The sequence below is a fragment of the Danio rerio genome, chromosome 19 (assembly GCF_052040795.2).
Source record: "Danio rerio strain M-AB ecotype USA chromosome 19, GRCz13ab, whole genome shotgun sequence".
Classification (NCBI taxonomy): Eukaryota; Metazoa; Chordata; class Actinopteri; order Cypriniformes; family Danionidae; genus Danio; species Danio rerio.
The window spans coordinates 48,559,520-48,585,000 of record NC_141039.2 but is presented as its reverse complement, the minus strand read 5'-3'; the positions used below and the strand labels follow the sequence as shown (position 1 = coordinate 48,585,000).

Genomic DNA, 25,481 nt, shown 5'->3' with positions numbered 1-25,481 from the left:
AATTATTAAATATTAAAATCCAAAGTTTTTATCATTGATGTACTGAGTTACATGAACTAACTATGAACATTTTTGTAATTAACAAATGTTATCAAAGATCTTGAAATACTGCAATATTTTTTTTTCTTTCTTTTTTTTTTTTTTTTTTTTACTAATTGACCATTCATTTATTCATTTATTTTCCTTTGGCTTAGTCTCTTTATTCATCAGGGGTCACCATGGCAGAATGAACCTCCAAGTTATCCAGTAAATGTCTTACACAGCGGATGCAATACTGGGAAACATCCATACACACTAATTCACACACACACACACACAAACACAAACATACGCTATGGCCAATGTAGTTTGTAATGCATGTGTTTGGACTGAGAATCCAAAGGAAACCCATGCCAACACAGGGACAACATGCAAACTCCACACAAAAATGCCAACTGACACACCTAAGACTCAAATCAGCAACCTTCATTGCTAACCACTAAGCCTCCGTGCTGACAGTGTTGAATTATTGCTTTAAGTAAATGTGTGGTTATCAGTCTTAAAGCTCTAAGGTCATTTATATGCATGTGTACTGAGACAAAACAAGTGTGTGTGTGTGTGTGTGTGTGTGTGTGTGGTTTAACCCTCATTGAAATACTCTGGAAAATCCCTGGAGTCTTACTAGGGGTCAATACAACTAAAAGACTTATTTATTATTATTATTATTATTAATATAGGTTATATTTATGTATTTAATTTAATATAATTAATATTGCATAGATATTCAAATGTATTTATAATTTGTATTTATAAATGTATATATTCTTATATGTACATAATAAATATACACAGCACACAAACACACACACGTTATGTCTAAACAAACTTTTATTTTTGATGCGATTGCATTAATATAAACCCTTTATTGAGCGATGCAATGATACAAAAACACACACATTTCCCCAAAGCGAAGGGCTTATCATCTGTTTCTCTTTGGTTCTCATTGTTGCTTGGTGCAGTTCCTCAAACATGCTCTCTATATAATTACAGGCATGGTGCTTAAAGAGTTAATGACAGCTGGATCTAAAGAGGAGCTGCATGATGGGAAACCAAGAGCTAGAGGAGGTGTTTGTTGCTGTTATCCGACCAAAAAACACAACCAGCCTCAACTCCAAAGAATACCGTGCTAAATCCTATGAGGTGAGGTGAAATAAAGCGCAATCTGTGACCTTTAGATATGTGTTTGCAACAGAATTCAACAATGAATCCAGTGCTTAAAAACTATTTCTGTTTGAATATCTACTATTTTTGCATTTAAGTTATTTATTTATTTTCGTGCACATTTCGGTATCTAAATATGCATTTTCATACAGATTTTACTTATCGAAGTTCCCCTGGAGGGAAAAGAGAAAAAGCGGAAGAAAGTGCTGCTTGGGACTAAAATTCACGCCGACAGTGACCGGACAAAGTCAATTCTGGAGTTTGTGGATGAAACCACCAAGCCCATATCCAATAACCAGGGCATAATAGGTTAGTGGTGGTCACAAAGGAGAGGTGTTTGGTTTCATGAGTTCATCGTTCGGCTCTAGTGTGCAATAATCAGCTGTGAAATAACTGCTCTAAGGCACATACAGTTGAGGTCAGAATTATTATAACCTTGTGTTAAATTTATATCTCCCCCCCCCCCCCCCCCCCACATTTCTAAATGTTTTAATAACTAATTTATAATCTCTGGTTTCGTTTATCTCTGCTTAAAGTGAGATTTAAAGGCTTAACTAGGTATATTAGGGTAAAGTTAGGGTAATTAGGCAAGTCATTGTATAACAATGGTTTGTTCTGGAGACAATCCAACACTAATATTGCTTAAAGGGGCTGATAATATTATTAAATAAAAAAATTTAAAACTTCCTTTATTTTAGCTAAATAAAACAAATAAAAAAAATTTCTGAAAAAAAAATAATATAAGAAATGCTGTGAAAATTTCCTGAGTCTGTTAAACATCATATGGGAAATATTTGGAAAAAATTCACAGGAGGGCGAATAATTTTGACTTTAACTGTGTGTGATGTTTTCTGCAGGGAAGCGTGTTGTGCACATGAGGAAGTTCCTGTTAGATGGAGACAGTGGAGGAAAAGAGGCCTCGTTATTTATTGTGCCAATTAATGTCAAAGGTAAGAATGCACACAAATGGCACATGCAGGATTACAGGATACTGTGGGAGATTATTACTATGTTACTAATGTAATATTAAAATTAAAATAACTCCTTTTAAATATATATTTTCTAATGTAATTATTCTGTTGTTTTTAAATTAAGGATTGATTTAATTGATTGTAAAATACAGTAATGTAATGAAAAATGATTTCAATTTTAAATGAACTATTTTCTATTTAATTTTTTAATGTAACTTTTCAGTTTTGTTAATTAAGGATGGATTTATTTGATTACAAAATACAATTATATTGTTGAAAAAATTATTACAGCTTGATTATAATAATTTAACAAATAATTTTTTTATTTGAATGTATATTCTTGTTAAGGTAATTTATTCTTGTGATGCAAAGCTGAATTTCTTGCAATTATTTGAGTACAGAACACAGTAATGTTGTTTGATAAATATTGCAATATTTCTTATAATATTTAAAAATAACCATTTTCTATTTTTTATCTATTTTATAATGTAATTATTCTGCTTGATTTTTAAATTAGGGGTTTATTTAATATATTACAAAATACAGTAATGTTATGGAAAATGACAGTTTTCTTTTTTAATGAGTTTTTAATATAATTTATTCTTATTTATATATGGTTTTCAGTTTTTGCAGTTTTGTTTTTCAAGGATGAATTTATTTGATTACTAAATATAGTTATATTGTGGAAAGTTATTACATCGTAAATTACTGCTTTGTGTTTTTTTTTTTGAGTAATTTTTTAGTTTTGTTAATCAGGGATGCATTTATTTCATTGCAAAATACAGTTATATTGTCAGAAAATGATAACATATCTTTTCTATTTTAATATGTATTTCCCAGGTTAATTTATTCCTGTGATGCAAAGCTGAATTTTCGGTTTTGTTCATCAGTGATTCATTTCTTTAATTTGAGTAGGCAGTAATATTGCGGAAAAATATTGCAACATGTAATAACTCTTTTCTATTTTAATAATATATTTTATCAAATAATTTATTCTTGATGCAAAATCTGAATTTTCAGTTTTGTTCATCGAGGATTTATTTCTTTGATTAGAGAATACAACAATATTATGGGAACTGGGCATCACGGTGGCGCAAGAAGGTTGCTGGGTCGATCCCCGGCCAGATGGTGTTTCTGTGTGGAGTTTGCATGTTCTCTCAGTGTTTATGTGGGTTTTCTCTTGGTGCTCCGGTTTGCCAAACACATGCACTATAGGGGAATTGAATAAGCTAAATTGGTCGTAGTGTATGTGTGTGAATGCATGAGTGTATGGGTGTTTTCCAGTACTGGGTTGCAGCTGGAAGGACATCCGCTGCTTAAAACATATGCTGGATTAGTTGGCGGTTCATTCCGCTGTGGTGACCCCTAATTAATAAAGGGACTGAGCCGAAAAGACAATGAATGAATGAATTATGGGAACTTATTACAATTCATTATTAATTATTATTAATAATGTTTCATTTATATAATATGACTTCTAATGTAAATTATCCTGTGAATCAATGCTGTTTTTTCAGTGTCACATGTTTCTTCAGAAATATTTCTAATATATTAATATAATGTTAAAGAAATGCTTCTTATAATTTAAAACAAGAACACTTGTGCTGCTTATTTATTTATCTATTTATTTATTTTGGTGGAAGCTGTGATGCATATTGAGGATACATGAAAATGCGTACACCGAAACGGGATGTCTTGTTTTTGCCTCATATATTCTGCATATTATGTATTATATGAAAGTCATGACTTTATCCAAACAGCAAAGTATTTTCTGTTCTGTTGTAGACAACAGCAAGTCCGTGCATCACCCTGGGAGCCCCAGTTTCTACTGCCTTCAGGACATCATGCGTGTGTGTAGTGAAACCAGTGCTCATTTCTCCTCCAGCACCTCAAAGATGCTGCTCGCTCTCGACAAGTACGTTTGTGCATCATCACTGAAGTTTTGTCCCAGTGCACATGCATATAAATGACCTTTAGACTAATAACCCCACATTAATTTCAGGCAATAGTTCAACCAAGTGGCGGCACGGTGGCTCAGTGGTTAGCACTGTCGCCTCACAGGAAAAAGGTCACTGTTTCGAGTCTCAACTGGACCAGTTGCCATTTCTATGTGGAATATACATGTTGGTGTGGGTTTCCTCTGGGTGCTCTGGTTTCCCCCACAGTCCAAACACATGCACTATAGGTCAATTGGGTGAACTAAATTGTCCGTAGTGTATGATTTGAGAGTGTATGGGTGTTTCCCAGTAATGGGTTGCAGCTAAAAGTGCAGTTGCTGCATAAAATATATGCTGGAATAGTTGGCGGTTCATTCCGCTGTGGTGACCCCTGATAAATAAAGGCACTAAGTCGAAGGAAAATGAATGAATGTATGAGTGTGTGTGTGAATATGAGCGTGTTTGGGTGTTTCCCAGTACTCGGTTGCGGCTGAAAGGGCATCCGGTGCATAAAACGTATGCTGTAATAGTTGGCGGTTCATTCCGCTGTGGTGACCCTTCTTAAATAAAGGGACTAAGCTGAAGGAAAATGTATGAGTGTGTGTGTGAATGTGAGAGTGTATGGGTGTTTCCCAGTACTGGGTTGCAGCTAAAAGGGCAACCGCTGCATAAAATGTATGCTGGAATAGTTGGCGGTTCATTCCGCTGTGGTGACCTCTGATAAATAAAGGCACTAAGTCGAAGGAAAATGAATGAATGCGTGAGTGTGTGCGTGAATGTGAGCATGTATGGGTGTTACCCTGTACTGGGTTGCTGCTGGAAGGTCATCCGGAGCATAAAACATATGCTGGAATAGTTGGCGGTTCATTCCGCTGTGATGACCCCTGATAAATAGAGACTAAGCCAAAGGAAAATGTATCAGTGTGTGTGTGAATGTGAGAGTGTATGGGTGTTTTCCAGTACTGGGTTGCAGCTGAAAGGGCATCCGCTGCATAAAACATATGCTGGAATAGTTGGCGGTTCATTCCGCTGTGGTGACCCCTGATAAATAAAGGGACTAAGTCGAAGGAAAATGAATGAATGTATGAGTGTGTGCGTAAATTTGAGCATGTATGGGTGTTTCCCAGTACTGGGTTGCTGCTGAAAGGGCATCCGGTGCATAATGCTGGTATAGTTGGCGGTTCATTCCGCTGTGGTGACCCCTGATTAATAAGGGACTAATGAAACTTGAATGTAGCTATTATTGGAAATATGCCACCTTTTTACATTTATTAGACACATTAGGTGTATTTGCACAAAGTTTCAGTGTCGGTATCACCAATAACAGCCTGTGATTTACAGATCGACAGTACAAATGACAAATTTGACCTCTTCCCAACAGGGAAAAACTAGCAACAATCAAGAATGCATGATTATATGCTGTCAAGACTCAAAGATGTCCTTATAAAGGAAGTCAATGAGGCAAAAACAGCCACAAGCGTAACGTAAATGTAGTCAGTTTGAGCAATACTCAAGGGTTACTCAGTGTATTATTGTCTCTGTGTGTATCAGGTGGTTAGCGGAGCAGCACACTGTGCCTCACGCTATTCCTGCTCTGTTCCGGCCGGCTCCGGTGGACCGTGTGAAAACTAACGTGAGTAACCCGGCGTACGCAGTGGAGAAGCAGACAGACGGGACGCTGCACATGGGCTACACGGCTCTGGAGATCAAGAGTAAACTGATGTCTCTGGAGAAAGCAGATCTGTGCATCCAGAACCCGCTGTACGGCTCAGATCTGCAGTACACCAACAGAGTGAGGCTCGCTTTCATCAATATAAATAAAAAAATCATGACAAAATAAATATCTCCTGCATTGCGTCCATAGATTATACTGTTCATAATTCAGCAGGATACCATTCAGACTGTTTGGGTTCTGTTGTTAACATGTGTAGAACATGCTGTGTGCTGTTGTTTGCATGTTAAAATGAATCAACATTTTATTTAAAATGTAATATTTAATGTGTCAGTCACAAAATAGACACACCAATTAATTTTTTTATTAAATGATAATTTAATATTAATCTGATCAGTTGACGGGTAATATTTGGTTCAAGGAGCAATGGTTGTCGATTGGGAAAATTAACCAAAAATGAGCATCCCTAAGTCAAAGGTTTACTGGCATGTACTGTAGGTATTCCTAAAATTAATTTACAAATACTCTACTCTAAATAAATGTGTGTGTTTGTGTGTATATATTTATATATATATATATATATATATATATATATATATATATATATATATATATATATATATATATATATATATATATATATATATATTTTACAGAAACAATGTCTGTTTATTGGAGAAAAGATTTCTTCAACACATTTCTAATCATAATAGTTTTAATAACTCATTTCTAATAACTGATTTATTTCATCTTTGTCATGATGACAGTAAATAATATTAGACTAGAAATATTAGAAATCAAGACACTTCTATACAGCTTAAAGTGACATTTAAAGGCTTAACTAGGTTAATTAGGTTAACTAGGGAGGTTATAGGGTAATTAGGCAAGTTATTGTATAATGATGGTTTGTTCTGTAGATTATCGAAAAAATATAGCTTAAAGGGGCTAATAATTTTGACCTTAAAATGTTTCAAAAAATAAATAAAAACTGCTTTTATTCTAGCCAAAATAAAACAAGTAAGACTTACTCCAGAAGAAAAAATATTATCAGACATACTGTGAAAATTTCCTGAATCATCATCATTTGAGAAATATTTAAAAAAGAAAAAAAATCAAAGCGGGGCTAATATTTATATTAATAATAATAATAATTATATATATATATATATATATATATATATATATATATATATATATATATATATATATATATATATATATATATAATATTTAATACAAATATTTAAGTACATGATATAATATAATTTCAATTTGATTTATATCAATTTGATTACAAATTTATATTAAATAAATATAATAATGAATATTGTAATATATATTTTTAATTTTATTTAAATCAAAATTTTATTAATATTCTAAATATTATTAGTTGTATATTAGTTGTAAATTTAGTTTTGGGATTAACTTTTGAAAAAAAATAATAATAGTAATTTTGTAGGTTTGAAAAAAAAAATATATATATATATATAATTATTTTTTTTATTTGTTATATACTTTTTAATATAAAAATTATTGTATCTTTTTGGTTTTATTTACTATGAATTAATGTAAATTCATGCATTAATTCAGTAATTAGCATTTTGATGCTTTAAAAAACATTTAGAAAGTAATGTCTACTGAAAAGGGGCAAGATTCATGGCTCAGTGGTTAGCACTGTGGCATCACAGCAAGAAGGTTGCTGGTTTGAGTCCTGGCTGAGCCAGTTGGCATTTCTGTGTGGAGTTTGCATGTTCTCCACGTCTTGGCGTGGGTTTCCCCCACAGTCCAAACACATGCGCTATAGGGGAACTTAATAGACTGAATTAATCGTAGTGTATGTGAGCCAATGAGTGTGTATGGGTGTTTCCCAGTACTGGGTTATGACTGACAGGGGCATCCACTGCATAAAACACAAGCTGGATAAGTTGGTGGTTCATTACGCTGTGGCGACCCCTGATGAATAGGGCGACTAAGCCGAAGGAAAGTGAATGAATGAATGTCTACTGAGAGTTCAGCTTTGCCAACACATATTGAAAGATGTATTCAAATAAAAAGCCTACAGTCATGTTTTTACAGTATCACTTTTATTTTCACAGTACTTTTGATGAAATAATATGATGTTTTGCAATTCATTTCTAATCAAACTCTTGTGTGAAGGTGGACAAAGTCATCATCAACCCTTACTTTGGCTTGGGAGCTCCAGATTACTCCAAAATCCAGATTCCAAAGAGAGACAAATGGCAGCACAGCATGACCAGCGTCACCGAAGACAAGTCAGTATATGAGCAATTCCAGCGTTATGGATGTGACATTTGCAGTAAAAACTCAACACATAAATTGACAGAGAAAATATATGTTAACATTATATTGAAAAATGTAATTATATTTTCTAGAGCAACTAGCCACAGAGTTATGGGAGCAGAAAAATATCAATATGTAAACGTGTTTTGTACTTAAAATGAAGAAAATAAGCATGCGTTATAGATGTGACAAAAAAAGTCTGCGAGTTTACAGTATACACTTTGTAGAAATTATGTGAATTAAACTGCACAACCCAAAATAAATAATGCTAATCAAAAGGATTAGAGTCGGCTCTCTATAAAAAAAAAATGCTTGGTTTTATTTTATTTAATTTTTTCACATTTCTGAGGAAAAAGTGTCGTTATGGATGTGACATCTCTCTGTTATGGATGTGACGCATGTGAAATTACCATTTGTGTGACTTTGGTAAATCAAATAGAATAGTTTGAAAACATTGACAGATGCATTTTTGAGTATTTTTAAAGTACTGTAAAATACTTGCTTACACAAAAAACCCAGAAATGGTTTCCGTATTTTGATAAAAGCTAAATTTTTTTTCATGGCAAGGTTGACATTTGCACGGAATTGCTCATATACAGTATATGCACACTAAATAATTTGATTCCTGAATTACACAGCAGTCCATTTGAAATAGGCCTGCACAATATATTGCCTAACACTGAGATCACAATGTGCACATCTGCAATATTCACATATCGAAGAATTTTTAGTGTCTAGAATGGATTATTGTTGACCAAGAGCTTGTAGACTAATGCAAAAGATTAACCATTGAGTATTTAAAGAGTATATGTTTTATCTGTGAAACATCAAGTGAGTTTATAACATTCAGGCACAAGAAACAATCACATATGTAGCTTTAAGAATAGTTCAGATGTATTGTTTGTAGTGAAGACATTAGATTTACACTAAATTTTTTAATATTTATGTCATTAAGATTGCACTTTTTTCTCTCATTTGTATTGTATCTAGTTCACAGATTTTAGTTAGTTTATAATAGTTTACAAAGATGCACTCCACTATAAAATCACACCAAGCATTCTGAAATAATTATAATAAATGTACGTAATCCATCTGGTGAAATATATTTCACATCACAATATATATAGCAGAAAAACTGAATATTGCGATGTTGATTTCTTTCCGGTATTGTGCAGCCTTAATTTGAAGTCTTGGTTTGTTGTTGTACTGATGCACTGTTTGTCCTGTAGAGAGCGCCAGTGGGTGGATGATTTCCCTCTGCACCGAAGCGCCTGTGAGGGAGACACTGAGCTTTTGTCTAAACTGCTGGATGGCGGATTCTCAGTCAAACAGCTGGACAGCGACCACTGGGCACCCATTCATTATGCATGCTGGTATATAGATGTATTGTTTATTGCTGAAACTATTATGGATATGGTGGGCATTATAAATAAAATGCATTATTTGTATTATTTATTATTATTATTATTGTTAATGTTTTTATTATTATTATGTCTTATGAATATTATAATAATATTAATAACAATAATAATATTTATTATTACTTATTATTATTTTTTTACTACTCCTACTAATAATAATAATTATTACAAATGTTTTATTATTATTATTATTATTACTATACTACTACTACTACTACTACTACTACTATTTTTATTAATATACAATTATACTAATATTAATGTTTATTATTATTGTTATTATGTCATGAATATTATGATTATTATAATTATATAAATAATAGTAAAATAACAATAATTATTATTACTAATTATTATTGCTATTATTAATCATTATTATTGTTATTATTATTATCATTACCACATACTATTGTTACTACTACTAATAATAATTAATGTTCAATTAATATTGATGTTTTTATTATTATTATTATTATTATTATTATTGTCTTATGAATATTATTAATATTATAATAATAGTTGTAATAATAATACTTATTATTGTTATTATTACTACTACTAATAATAATAATAATTATTAAACATATTATTAACATTATTATTATCATTACTTCTATACTACTACTACTACTTTTAATAATATTATTGTTATACAATTATTATACTTGTATTTATGTACTGTTAATTATTATTATGTCTTACTAATATTATGATTATTATAATTTTATTAACAATAAAAGACAATACGAATATTATTAGTAATTATTATTACTATTATTACTCATTGTTGCTATTATTATCATCATTACAGCATACTACTACTACTATTAATAATAACATTAATTGTTGTTATAATTATTATTATCATTATTATTAATATCATTACTACTATACTATTATTATTATTATTATTAATATTATTATACTGTTATTTGTATACTGTTCGTTATTATTTTTAATTATTATTATTATGTCTTATGAATATTATGATTATTATAATAATTTTAATAGTTAAACAATTCTAATTATTATTATTACTAATTATTATTATTATTATTATTATTATTATTATTGCATCAGTTGCCTGTTTCATTAACCTCATAATGCATTCTAAACTTGTAGTATCCTTTTGCATTCAGGTCTGTAGTCTTTAGTCAGGTCTGATGTTTCTCTTCTTCCTCCTCCAGGCATGGGAAGGTGGAGGCCACTAAACTGCTGCTGGAGAAAGGCAACTGTAACCCCAACCTGCTGAACGGCCAGCTGAGCTCTCCTTTACACTTCGCAGCTATCGGCGGTCATGCAGAAATCGTGCAGCTCCTCCTGCAGCACCCGGAGATCGACAGAGTGAGGATTATTGGCCTTCGTCTTTAATTATGCTTTTGTTTAATGTTTTTAAAGATTCAGATTACGTTTGCTTTTACAGTCTTGCCTACACTTTATTTTTATACATTTTTATTATATATATATATCTATATATCTATATATCTATATATATATATATATATATATATATATATATATATATATATTTTAGAATATATTTGCCTGCACAAATTTGATTACAATGTCTTTAAAAACACTTAATAATAAAAAACATTTGAATGTATGTATGTTGTATATTCAAATGTTGTGATGCCTATTTAATGAAATATTGTTATCAATTTTAAGTCAATTTGGATAAAAGTGGCTCCAAAAGAAATGAAAATGTATTATATTTAGAAATATTTTGTTTATTATTTATTAGTATTTTTTAACATTTGTATTTGTTAGAATTGTGTAAAATTTAACAGGACAGTTTCTATTTATTTTTAAATATATATATATATATATATATATATATATATATATATATATATATATATATATATATATATATATATATATATATATATATTTTTTTTCTTCTCCAATAGACCTTTTTCACGATGACGTCACTTCACTTCCCCCTATCGGCACCGCAGTGTATTTTTAGTTCTGCTTTACCTTTAATTAAATTGGAGACTTCTCTGGAAAATATTGACATTGTACATTGTAATTTAAGTCTATTACATGTGTCCAAATATTTCTCCTTCAATACTAAACTGCTTTCTGAGTTTGAAAATGATTCCTTAAATTATTAAGAATAGGAATATGCTATTGCTTATCAAGAAAATTATATATTTGCAAACTTTAAACTTATTAATTCAGTTTATTTCCTCGATAATGGATTTATTTCCACTTCGATGCTGCTAAGAATATAAATGTATATTATTTGTATTGTGACTGTTACAGCATGACTAAAAATCCTTTTCATATGACTAAAAATTTTCATCTTATCTGGTAAATATTAAATCTATAAATGCAATCAATTTCATCATTATTTATTGATCCATTAAGGTTTTATTACTTTCTCCGTTTGAATAAATTAAGACCTTTTTTATTTATATTTGTTTGGAACTGTGTTTTTATTAAAGTTAGAAAGAAAATAATAATAGATATAAATTATTATATTAGATAAATAATAGTGAAAAAAAACATCAACAAAAAACTAACTATATAAATAAAATAAAATAAAAATAAAAAGAAGGGGGGGCCTTCTTTTTATTTTTATTGTATTTTAATTAATTATATTCTTTTTTTTTCTTCTTTTTTTTTTCAAGCTGTCACTATTATTTATCTGTTATAATAATTTATATCTATAATACCCCTGATAAAAAATAAATAAATAAATACACTCCAATATGAAGGAAATTAAGACCATTAGACAGTGTCCTGCCACCACCTATTGGGTGGTTTTAATTTAATATCTGTATACCTTTTACCCTAATTAATATTAGGTTACAAATAATTTCATAATCTAATAATACTGCATTTTATTGTAATAATTAAAATGCAGTCTTCTTATTGTTAGAAAACAGCCATCGTGAGCATCTAACCTTATCTGTAGTAAATCAACAGCTGACTGGGTGAATTCTCTATGGGGAGTTACACTGATACACTGCCTGGAGTGACACCGCGGGACATTATGTGAAAAGGGTCTATAGCAGAGGTCACCAATCTCAGTCCTGGAGGGTCGGTGTCCCTGCAGGGTTTAGCTCCAACTTGCCTCAACACACCTGCCTGATTGTTTAAGTATACCTTGTAAGAGCTTGATTAGTTTTTTCAGGTGTGTTTGATTAGGGTTGGAGCTAAAATCTCCAGGATACTGGCCCTCTAGGAACAAGTTTGGTGACCACTGCTTTATAGGCTTTCGCCATGAATGTAGTCATAGTAGCTTACATGAAGCTGACTTCTAAATAAACAAGCATGAATCATTGCATCGAATCAAGACGTCTATATCAGTGATTATCTTGTAATTTCCAGCACATCGAGGACCAGCAGAAACGATCGCCGCTTCAAGTATGTGAAGAAAACAAGCAGAACAACTGGGAGGAAACCGTGAATCTCCTTCAACAAGCCAGCAATAAACCAGTGAGTGTAAATCCTCTGTGTTTCTGCTCAATCCTACAGATACTGAGATTTATATTTAATACATTTAAAATATCATGATAATTGTAACGAAGGGTCTGACACAGAGGGATCCATTTGCAGTATATTTATTAAACAGAGTTTAATAACAATAAGCACACAGATGTTGCTTGTGTGCGAACTCACATAAAACACAGTAGTATCAAGTCGAAGGGCTGGCGGCAGGCAAACACTGGGTGAGCAAGCAGGCATGGGTCAGAGGCTGGCGGCAGGGATCAAAGTATTCAGGCTAGGGTTCAGGGCAGGCAAGACAAGGTCAATATTCAGTCCAGGTAAGCAACGGGAAAGCAGGCAAGGATATGGAACGCTCAGTAGTGTTAGCCGGGGCAGAACAAGACTTCGCACTGAGGTGAGTGTGTGTGCTGCTTATATGTGTGAGCGTGGTAATGAGGAGATGTGCTGCAGGTGTGTGAGGCAATCAGTCAGTGGGGATGATGTAATGTTTAGAAGTCCGGTGATGATGACCTCTGCTGGCCAGCGAGGGGAATGACTGGAACCGAGTCGGTGACAATAATGAACATGCACACTCTCAATATCATAGGCTGTTCAAAATATTGTGATTGTTTGCTATTATTTAAACCTTTCGAGTGCTGTTTAAAGGACCGTGAAGCGCTTTGAAATGTGCATTTTGTTTTCAATGTTTGACGTTCTGTTGTATTTTTTACTAATATTAATATAGTACCTATAATAGATCTGGCTGTTTTTCTCACTGTTGATTTTAATGTATTAACTAGCAAGTCTTATAATAAATATTTTAGGATATAATTATTTTGCTATTTTGGTTAAAACATTTGCAACTCTCGACATATATATTGTAACACGGGGAGTGGCACAGACAGAGTTCTGATCCACATGCAGGTTTATTCGGCAGTCAGGCAGGCAATGGTCAGTACGGGTGCAAAAAGATGTTGTATAAAGGCAATCCAGAACCGTAGTCAAAATAACAGGCGAGAGGTGAGAAGATAAACTAGGCTAGGTCAAAACACGGAAAAACAAGACAAGGTAACTGCGTTGTAGTGTCACTAACAGGTAACAAGACTCAGCAATGAGTGTCTCAATGTGAGCTGTATATATGTGTGTGTAATCAGTTCTTGAGCAGCATCAGCTGTGTGTATGCAATCAGTCAGGATCAGGAACTGGTTGTGTGTGTGTGTTGCATGACTGAATATGTAGTCCATTTACAAGCAGATTTGTAGTCCTATGTGTGTGTGAGTGTTTACCAGCGACCTCTGGTGGTTAGATCGCTGGTGATCATGACATATATACAATAAAGCAATAAATTAAGTATTTTTGATTAATATTTATATTATAGCTGTTAACAATGTCTTTAAAAATCATTAATCTTCACTGCCTGAAAACGGCTTTTCATCTCGTTTTGCGCTTGAACAACTAAATTGATGCTGTAGTCTATTTAACAGATCGTATTTAAATGACATTACAATATCAATGCTATAAAAGAATCCGTATTAAAAATTGATCACATTTTACCGGAAATTTACTGATGGCTGAAAAACACTGTGTATAAACACAATTAATTGCAAAATCTGTTCCTTTCAGTACGAGAAGGTGAGGATTTACCGTATGGATGGATCGTACCGCTCTGTGGAGCTGAAGCATGGGAACAACACCACCGTGCAGCAGATCATGGAGGGCATGAGATTATCACAGGAGACCCAGCAGTATTTTACCATCTGGATCTGCTCCGAAAACCTCAGTGAGACACACAGTTCACAAAACACAGGCAACAGAATTCTCTAGGGATGCATGATATTGAAGTTTTGCATATGCCAATGCTGATACTGATGGATTTTTGTTTGTGTTGTTTTTTCTTTGGGGGAAAGTGTAGCATCTAACCATGAAGTCAAATCTGACTTGAGTTTTATGACACCAGTTAATGCTTAATTTATGATAATTTATTTATAAAATCAAGTATATTTGTATTTTTTTTAAATGTTATTATTATAACAAAAATCTAGCCTAGAGCACTGTATGCTGTCAAAACAAGCCTAGATTGCTGTTCGGTGTTAAAAAGTAGCCCAGAGCAACGTCTGCTGTTAAAAAACTAGCCTAGAGTGTTGCCTGTTGTTAAAAACTAGCCTAGAGCGACATTAAAAACTAGTCTAGAGCGTCATCTGCTGTTAAAACTAGCCTAGAGGGCTGTTTGCTGTTAAATACTAGCCTAGACCTACATTGAAATATAGTCTAGAGCCCCGTCTGCTGTTAAAAACTAGCCTAGAGGGCTGTTTGCATTTAAAACTAGCCTAAACTAGACTAGAGTGCCATCTGTTGTTAAAAACTAGCCTAGAGCGACATTTAAAACTAGTCTAGAGCCCCGTCTGGTGTTGAAAACTAGCCTAGAAGGCTGTTTGCTGTTAAAACTAAAATAAACTAGACTAGAGTGCCATCTATTGTAAAAAACTAGCCTAAGCGACATTTAAAAGTAGTCTAGAGCGTCGTCTGCTGTTAAAAACTAGCCTCGAGTGTCGTCTGCAGTTTAAAACTAGCCTAGACTTACATTAAAATCTAGTCTAGAGCTCCGTCTGCTGTTTAAAACTAGCCTAAACTAACCTAGAGTGCAGTCTGCTGTTCAAAACAAGCCTAGAGCCCCATCTGCTGTTCAAAACTAGCCTAGAGCGCCATGTGCTGTTAAAAACTAGCCTAGAGCGCCGTCTGTTGTTAAAAACTAGCCCACAGGGCCGTCTGCTGTTCAAAACTAGCCTAGAGCGCCATCTGCTGTTAAAAACTAGCCTAGAGGGCCGTCTGCTGTTCAAAACTATTTTAGAGCGTCAAAACTACCCTAGAGCAACATCTGCTGTTCAAAACTAGCCTAGAGCGACATTTGCTGTTCAAAACTATTTTAGAGTGCCAAAACTACCCTAGAGCAACATCTGCTGTTCAAAACTAGCCTAGAGCGCCGTCTGCTGTTCAAAACTAGCCTAGAGCGACATCTGCTGTTCAAAACTAGCCTAGAGCAACATCTGCTGTTAAAAACTAGCCTAGAGCGCCGTCTGCTGTTCAAAACTAGCCTAGAGCGCCATCTTCTGTTAATAACTAGTCTAGAGCGCCGTCTGCTGTTCAAAACTAGCCTAGAGGGCCGTCTGCTGTTCAAAACTAGCCTAGAGCGACATCTGCTGTTCAAAACTAGCCTAGAGCGCCATCTGCTGTTCAAAACTAGCCTAGAGCGCCATCTGCTGTTCAAAACTAGCCTAGAGCGCCATCTGCTGTTAAAAACTAGCCTAGAGCGCCATCTGCTGTTCAAAACTAGCCTAGAGCGCCATCTGCTGTTAACAACTAGTCTAGAGTGCCGTCTGCTGTTAATAACTAGTCTAGAGCGCCGTCTGCTGTTCAAAACTAGCATAGAGGGCCGTCTGCTGTTTAAAACTAGCCTAGAGCAACATCTGCTGTTCAAAACTAGTCTAGAGTGCCATCTGCTGTTAATAACTAGTCTAGAGCGCTGTCTGCTCTTAATAACTAGTCTAGAGCACTGTCTGCTGTTTAGATATAGTCTAGATGTTGTTATTTTGTTATTAGATTAGTGATTTCAAGTTGGCAATCTAAAACAGTAAATCTAAATCCCCATACAGGTAAAATGCACCTCAATGAACTGACTGCTGACCTGATTTACCTGAAAGCACCTATTAAACAGACGATTAAATCACTGCAGACATGAAGTCAATGCAGGTTTATTGGCAAGACATATCGGTACATCACCACATATCGGCCCGACATCGATATTTACATTTCAAGTCATTATTTGTAGATTTATTAAGCCGTCCAGTAATATCATACATCATTAGAACTTTCTTCTCCGTCACTTCTGTCCATCACATCAGATTGCGCTTTATACTTTTTTCCTGATTGGTTTGGATTTATGTTTTAATGTGGGGATGCTTCAGGTCTGCAGCTGAAGCCGTACCACAAGCCCTTGCAGCACTTACGGATGTGGAGCGAGATCGTGACGGATCTCACTGCTCTGGATCCACAGAGAGAAAGTCCACAGCTCTTCCTGCGCAGAGACGTTCGGCTGCCTTTAGAGGTCGAGAAAAAGGTTTGTGCCTTGTCATTGGGATTTCGTCTGTCTTTTTTAAAAGTATGAATAGCTATGCTTTCCACTTTAAGTAACTTTCCGACTACTTAATTTCATTGAAGTACTACGCTGTGCCACGTTAACAAAAATTATATATTGAAATAATATAGCAAAATATAATATAACTAAAGTAGAATTTCAAATCTGGTTTTAGTTGGTGTATATATAAATAAATATATATATATATATATATATATATATATATATATATATATATATATATATATATATATATATATATGTGTGTTCAAAATCAAATTCTCCCTCCTATATATATATATATATATATATATATATATATATATATATATATATATATATATATATATATATATATATGTATACACTACCTGACAAAAAAATACTTGTCGTCGATCCTAGTTGTAAGAGCAACAAATAATAACTTGACTTCTAGTTGTGGATTTCTCTGCTGAATCATCTGTTGAACTGCATCCCAATCATCACAAATACTGCAGAAGACCTACTGGAAACCCGCATGCACCCACGATTCTCACATAAATCAGTCAAGTTTGGTGAAGGACAAATCATGGTTTGGGGTTCATTCAGTATGGGCGTGTGCGAGAGATCTGCAGAGTGGATGATCAACATCAACAGCCTGAGGCATCAAGACATTTGTGCTGCCCATTACATTACAAACCACAGCAGAGGGACAATTCTCCAGCAGAATAGCGCTCCTGCTCATACTTCAGCCTCCACATCAAAGCTCCTGAAAGCAAAGAAGGTCAAGCTGCTCCAGGATTGGCCAGCCCAGTCACCAGACATGAACATTATTGAGCATGTCTGGGGTAAGATGAAGGAGGAGGCGTTGAAGATGAACACAAAGGATCTTGATGAACTCTGGGAGTCCTGCAGGAAACCTTTCTTGTTGATTTGAAAATGAAGGGTTAAGTAATGTGTGAAGTAACCAGTCGCTTTTTACAGTGTCAGCATGAGATTCTGAAAGCTACTTGGAGTCTCTTTCTGCATTTAGCTGTGAAACTCATGTTTTCTCTCCTAGGTTGAAGATCCGCTGTCCATCCTCATCCTATTTGATGAAGCTCGTCACTGCCTCCTCAAAGGTTTCCTCTCGACGTCAGATAACAAGCTAATCACGCTCGCTAGCCTCCTCCTGCAGATCATCTACGGAAACTACGACAGCAAGAAGCACAAACAGGGCTTTCTAAAGTACGCACTTTACTTATATTCACTATTGTCCTTTTTTTGTGGAATAAATAAATATGGTAACACTTTAATTTAACCAGTTAAACTCTGCATAACTTGCACTGGGTCCGTGACGTCATCGACTTTCGCTTTCAGATTTAAAGGGCTAGCAGTGCACCAGACCCCCGTAAGTGGTTTCGTTTGAAAGTGTAGAATCTATATTTTATGCACATATGCATCACTTTGGTTTTTATTTTACTGTACAAAAGTTATTTACACTCAAAGACAGTATTTTGGAGACCCGAGCTGGGTATTGAACATTGGTTCATTTTCATATTTTTCATATGACACATGTACAAGTTATAGCTCAAATGAAAGCTCTTGCCGGTGCTCATACGGTTCTAGCATTCGTTTTACTGAATTATATTCACATATCAATCAGTTGACGAATGAATCGCGGTGTTTCCATGGCGCAGACGTGAAAACAATACATTTATGATCAATAAGCAGCCCCAGATAGCACAGACAGCTGTCATCTCTTACCTTATGCTGTGCGCTTCAGGGCCATTTCTCCTCTTTTTTTGAGGTGATGTGCATAAGTAATCCTTTTATATGTCTGACGTGCTCCAAACACAGTGAATTATGTTTGATCAAACAAAACAATAGTGAAATATGTAAACAATGATCGCTCCCTGTGGCTTGTACAGCACCTCTCATCAGTTGGAATACAATAACTTCTGCATAGATTATGGTGGAGACATTTTTCTTTTTTCCTATGATTACAGACATGTGCTGGAACCACCAACATTAATTACAGCACGCTAGAACACACACAACCTAAAAGTTACACTTTCAAATTTTAGTTTATAAAAAAAATATACAAAAAGCGTTTTTTAGGTGTTTATTATAACACAGACAACATATACAGTTATTTTAAACACTTTCAATAGCGTTTTATGAAATTTCAAAGGGTTTTCTTTAAAATGATACCAAATGTTTGCATTTACACCTCTGCATGTGGATTTGGGAAGCTTTTAATTTGGCTAGGCAAAATCCAGGCGGAAATCCCAAAATAACAGCAGAGTTTAACTGGTTAAGGTGGCATAGTTACATGCACTTAGTAAAGTAGTTGGTAACACTTTACAAAAAGGTAGTATTAGTTCATGTTAATGCATTTACTAACATGAAGAATACAGTTATTACAGTGTTTGTTAGTAACGCTAGTTAATGAAAACAAAGTTGTTCATTGTTAGTTCATGTTAACTCACAGTGCAAAGTTTACTCACAGTTAACATTTGGATGTGTAATTTATGTAATGCATTGGTAAATGCTGAGCTATGATTAATAAATGCTGTACAAGTATTGTTCATTAGTTCATGTCAGTAAATACATTCACTTAAAACCTTATTGTAAAGTGTGACCAAGTAATTGCAATAAATTATGTATAATTACATGTAACTAACCCTAAATATAACCCCAACCATATAGTAAGAACATGTAGGGCCAGTAGTTTAATTAACAGTTAAATTAAAGTGTGACCATTAATATTTCTTATTTAATGCAGTGAGGAAAACCTGAAATCCATAGTTCCCATTTCAAAGGTCAAGAGCAAAGCACATCACTGGACTAACAGGATACTTCACGAGTACAAGGTGAGTTTCATTTCAGAACATTATGATTATTAATAATATTGATTTATACAAATTTTTTTGGGAAATGTGATGCATCTTGAAGTATGATAAAGTAAAACAGAACTGGATTGAAATATATACAGCATCTTGGATGCTGCTTCCGTACCAAATCATAATTACAATCACCTGTTGACATCACCTGTTTTAGGTCACGTCATAATTTATCCATAATTTATCTAGATTGCTCCTGTCACAATGTTTTTTAAAATGTGTTGCAAGAACCAAAATTGAAAACTGTATTTATATTTTAAATTTAAAAAAACAATAAAAATCACGAGGTACACATTAAATAATGTTTGTTGTAGTGTCTGCAGTGAAATACAAGTCAAAGTAAATTTAGAAATCACTACTTATTAAGGAGGTGAACTCATCTGTTTTGTTTTTTTTAAGTTATATTAAGTCTGCATAATTTAATGCATGGCCACTTGAGTGACAGCTAGGTCTCGCTGGTCGGCAGCATATCATTCTAGCTGATTAGCTGCTGAACTCTGCATATACATCGGATTTTTGTTTTGTTTTATGTGGCTTTACACACTCAATTGCCTTTTGAATTAATTTCCTACAATTATATCAGATGATATGGCATGCTGTGTGCACTAAATAGTGCTCACAAACCATTTAGGTGTCCTCCATTTCCCAGTTGAGTGAAATTATATACTTGTATACCATCTCTCTAAATGTATTTGTTTTGTTTAAGATCATTCATAATGTTCTTTAGAGCTGTAATGCACTCCAGAATCTGACAGATTGATCAGCTGTAGGCTCTAGAACAGTCATCTGAAGTGTTGTCATACAGTGTCATGCTGGAGTTCATCAATAGTCTTGCATTTACTAACACAGACTATATCTGAAGTGTTTCGAAGCATTTTGCGTTTTCCTGTTGTTGAAAAACATCATAAGAACAATGTTTAGTGGCTCAATGTGTTACAGCAGTGTTTTTAAAAGACTAAACACTTTATTGATAGACGCTGCGTCCGAAACCTCATACTTTCATACTATATAGTACGCTAAAAACAGTATGCGAGTCGAGTAATACGTCTGAATTCATAGATTTCAGAAATCAGTATGCGAGAAGTATCCGGATACTTCCGGCGAGATTCTGAACTGCGCATCCCATGCATGCTGCGCTATCCCACGATCATGAATGGGATTGAAGCGACGCAACTGACGCAGGTAGGTCACATGACCAAGACAAAATGGCGGATGTAGTACGAATTCCATTCATACTTCTAACATTCATACTGTACAGAACAAACTTTTCTAACGGCCGAGTAGTACGTTTAAATTCCATGCAGTACCTACTGAGTAGTAGGCGGTTTCGGACACAACCAGTGTACAACCAAGCACATGTGGTCAGAACACAAACGAGTCACAGGTAATGAAGTATTAAGCGTTTCTCCCAAAGAAAAGCCCGTCTAAGCGAAACGCTAGCAGGCGTCTTTAGCTCCGCCTCTTTTGCCTTGTTTGGTCACCCTTAGTCGCACCTTAGTGCGATGACGCGTGAACAAAATGGCAACGGTTGGCCACGCCTACTTGTAGCTTCATTTGCATTCTTCAGAATCCAATAGGTGACGTCACGGATACTACGTCCATATCTTTCACAGTCTATGAGTGTACATCTCTAATCCTACCCAATTGCACACTCAGAAGTAGCTAATCATATTGGCTTCAACTTTAAGTGCATGGAGACAAAAATATCTATTATCTTAATAAGCTGCAAATCAGGGATTTGCGGAGCTAAAAGTCATAGTTAATGATTTATTAACAGGGTTCCCACAGGTCCTTAAAAAGTCTTAAAATGTTTTAAATTAAAATCCGGGAAATTAAGTTCTTAAATTGTCTTAAATTTTACTGTAAAGTGGCTGTAGGTATTACATTTTCAGCCGGTGTGCTTAATGACGATAGGAAAGCACAGTGGTCCACCGTAAAGCATCTAATACTTGATTAATTTATTATGTGTGAAACAGGAGAGAAATGACAGTCTCCATGATTTATTAGCTTATTACGGTAGGTTGGACTACAGATGCTTACGTTGGTCTGCACCTGCGTGCTGTCATTACACGGTTGTTGATGTGAGGTTCAAAATGCAAAGATGAGAAAGTGTCAATTTAACGACGTTTCAAAGAGGCAATGTGTAAATTCTGCAAAAAGACCTTTTCGTTAGGGACCATGGAGCTCAAAGCCGTCGAGTCGCACATGAAAGGAGGAAAGCAGCAGCTGGACTTGGCAGCAGCTAGTCATAGCAGGTCCAGGTTAATCCCTGCATTGTTTGCAGCTCAACCTAACAATGTTACTAGTTCAGACTAGAGCTGAAGATCTTTGCTGGGTTCGGACTTTATTTCTATCATTTTAGATGGGATCATGCCGGGCTTGGGCTTGTGCAGTAAATGAACAGTCATGTGATGCATTTCGATTTGCGCAAGGAAATAATCAAATTGTTTGTTACAACATTGAAATCCATCACTGCAAAGGTGAAATCCTACAGAGCCTTTATCTTAATTTCGTTAGTGTCAAATACCTGTCATCATTTATCTTTTATTTTAATTAATTTGCTAAGAAACACTTATTTTTATTGGTGCGTTAGGCAATTTCAAGGCTAAGTGTATGTACCCAGGCTTATTTAGAGTGCAGAGATGCAGAGATGCCAAGTTGTCTATAGCCAATGTTTTGAATAAGTAATGTTAACCCATATAAGCGACTCATTCATGAAAAAAGACAAAAGAGCTGTGTGCATGTGCACATTTGGATAATGTCGGGCTATAAACGGGTTCGGCCTTTTAAAGAGCTGTCAATCAATATGTACTTGTCGGGTTCGGGCTCTATCGGGCCTAACTCTCATAGCCTGATTACAGCTCTAGTTCAGACGCCCCCTCACAGTCAGCTATAACAGTTTCATTTCACCACCAGACACCCAAAAGGCAGGTACTGCGGGTTATCCATACTGTGACCAGTCATAATTTATTTAAATCTAATGAGAACATTAAAATGAGTTGCCTATTCCAAAGAAATTATTAAATTTTTGGGTCTTAAATTATATTTGTTGAGGTCTTAAAAAGCATTAAATTTTACTTTTAAAATGGTGCAAGAACCCTGATTAATAGCAAGAGTTGTACCTTAAAAAGCGTGATATTTTCAGTAATGCCCACCCCAAGTAAATGTTTTTCAATGAATGCCAGCTCAGTCCTCTTCTGAATCTGCTCTGTTTTACTCTGTGTCTGTAGAGTCTGAGCACTAGTGAGGGTGTGAGTAAAGAAATGCATCACCTCCAGAGGCTCTTCCTGCAGAACTGCTGGGATATTCCCACTTATGGTGCAGCGTTTTTCACAGGACAGGTCTTCACTAAAGCCAGCTCCAGCACACACAAGGTGATCCGCGTGTATGTGGGCGTCAACACCAAAGGCCTGCATCTGATGAACATGGAGACAAAAGTGAGACTTCAGCCACTCATGGATGCTTTTACATAACAGGAAAAATCTAGAGTAATGTAACAAAAATACAATGTAGTTGAAATTATGTAGTTTGAATTTTTTCGCAGTGACTTTACTTGAGTGACTAAACTGTTTTATTTAAATGCACCAACATTTTTTCTCTATATTCACTGAGAAATGGATTAAAAACATTAGTTGATGTATTCATTGTATTTATATTTTTACACGCACACACTCACCGGCCACTTTATTAGGTACACCTGTCCAACTGCTCGTTGACACAATATTCTAATCAGCCAATCACATGGCAGCAACAAAATGCATTTAGGCATGTAGACATGGTCAAGACAATCTGCTGCAGTTCAAACTGAGCATCAGAATGGGGAAGAAAGAGGATTTAAGTGACTTTGAATGTGGCATGGTTGTTGGTGCCAGACGGGCTGCTCTGAGTATTTCAGAAACTGCTGATGTACTGTGATTTTCACGCACAACCATCTCTAGAGTTTACAGAAAATGCACTGAATAGGAGAAAATATCCAGTGAGCGGCAGTTCTGTGGGCGCAAATGCCTTGTCAGAGGAGAATGGCCAGACTGGTTCCAGCTGATAGAAAGGCGACAGTAACTCAAATAAGCACTCGTTACAACCGAGCTCTGCAGAAGAGCATCTCTGAACACACAACATGAGGCGGATGGGCTACAGCAGCAGAAGACCACACCGGGTGCCGCTCCTGTCAGCTAGGAACAGGAAGCTGAGGCTACAATTCACACAGACTCACCAAAACTGGACAATAGAAGATTGGAGAAACGTTGCCTGCTCTGATGAGTCTCCATTTCTGCTGACACATTCAGATGCTCGGGTCAGAATTTGGCCTCAGCAACATGAAAGCATGGATCCATCCTGCCTTGTATCAGCGGTTCAGGCTGGTGGTGGTGGTGTAATGGTGTGGGGGAGATTTTCTTGGCACACTTTGGGCTCATTTCTATCAATTGAGCATCGTGTCAACGCCACAGCCTACCTGAGTGTTGCTGCTGACCATGTCCATCCCTTTATGAGCACAGTGTCTCCATCTTCTGATGGCTACTTCCAGCAGGATAACACACCATGTCATAAAGCGTGAATCATCTCAGACTGGTTTCTTGAACATGACAATGAGTTCACTGTACTCAAATGGCCTCCACAGTCACCAGAGCTCAATCCAATAGAGAAGCTTTGGGATGTGGTGGAATGGGAGATTGGCATCAGGGATGTGCAGCCGACAAATCTGCAGCAACTGTGTGATGCTATCATGTCAATATGCATGATGAAGAGCAAAATCTCTGAGGAATATTTCCAGTAGCCACGAAGGATTAAGGCAGTTCTGAAGGCAGCTAGTAAGGTGTACCTAATAAAGTGGCATGTTTTCACTGCATTTGTCTGTCTCAGGTGCTTCACCTCAGTCTGGAGTATGGGACATTTATGTGGCAGCTGGGTCAGGCTGATCAATACGTGCAAATCCACAGTCTGGAGAACAAGAAGAACTTTGTCGTTCACACCAAACAGGTTCGCCCCTGCTTCACATCTCTACATTCATTGAGCCTCATAAATGAAGTTGAACTAGAACCTAGTGTTGTGTTGTTTTTCTGTAGGCTGGTCTTATCGTGAAGCTGCTGATGAAGCTGAGTGGACAAATTGCACCAAACGACAGAGCTGTGTCTGATAAATATGCGTATGGGTAACCAAATCACACACAAGCTTGTTCATTTTAGTTTTAGTTTTTATTCTTATGCTGTCAGAAAAATGTTGTTTATACCAAAAGGAGACAGTTATACATATTATAAATGTGTTTACCATGTAATATTTTCTTACTGATATTATTTGCATTTTATAATGTCATGATAGACTTGTGCTTTTAACCGTTTTTGTAAATATGAACAGTCATTTTAATAAAAAAAAATGCACCAAAAGTGAACAAATAGGATGTATTCATGAATGCAGGGTTGTTGTTTTTATTATTTCCTATAAAACATAATTAATAATCTAAAGTTTATTACATTTACAATTAATTACATTTAACTTTTATAGTCATGTAAGTTTTAAATGCTTTGTTTTATTTAGTAATTTTTTT

General features: G+C 35.0%; 1 protein-coding gene across 8 annotated transcripts in view; it reads left to right on the top strand.

The window, feature by feature from the left end:
• The window catches only part of krit1 (KRIT1 ankyrin repeat containing), a 26,680-nt gene extending 1,351 nt beyond the window's left edge, over positions 1 to 25,329 (top strand). The window contains exons 2-18 of one of the 8 annotated variants that reach the window (XR_015945143.1): positions 1,030 to 1,179; positions 1,353 to 1,509; positions 2,058 to 2,150; positions 3,957 to 4,086; positions 5,660 to 5,900; positions 7,938 to 8,053; positions 9,311 to 9,454; positions 10,690 to 10,846; positions 12,845 to 12,952; positions 14,567 to 15,331; positions 15,454 to 15,649; positions 15,980 to 17,057; positions 18,115 to 18,281; positions 19,822 to 19,909; positions 23,170 to 23,376; positions 24,800 to 24,916; positions 25,003 to 25,329. Coding sequence is in view for 1 of the 8 variants with exons in the window: in NM_001317001.1 (NP_001303930.1) it covers positions 1,078 to 1,179; positions 1,353 to 1,509; positions 2,058 to 2,150; positions 3,957 to 4,086; positions 5,660 to 5,900; positions 7,938 to 8,053; positions 9,311 to 9,454; positions 10,690 to 10,846; positions 12,845 to 12,952; positions 14,567 to 14,723; positions 16,906 to 17,057; positions 18,115 to 18,281; positions 19,822 to 19,909; positions 23,170 to 23,376; positions 24,800 to 24,916; positions 25,003 to 25,092 (2,226 nt within the window). In the remaining 7 variants the exon portion in view is untranslated. 8 annotated transcript variants of the gene reach the window in all.
• The last annotated feature ends 152 nt before the right edge of the window (positions 25,330 to 25,481 follow it).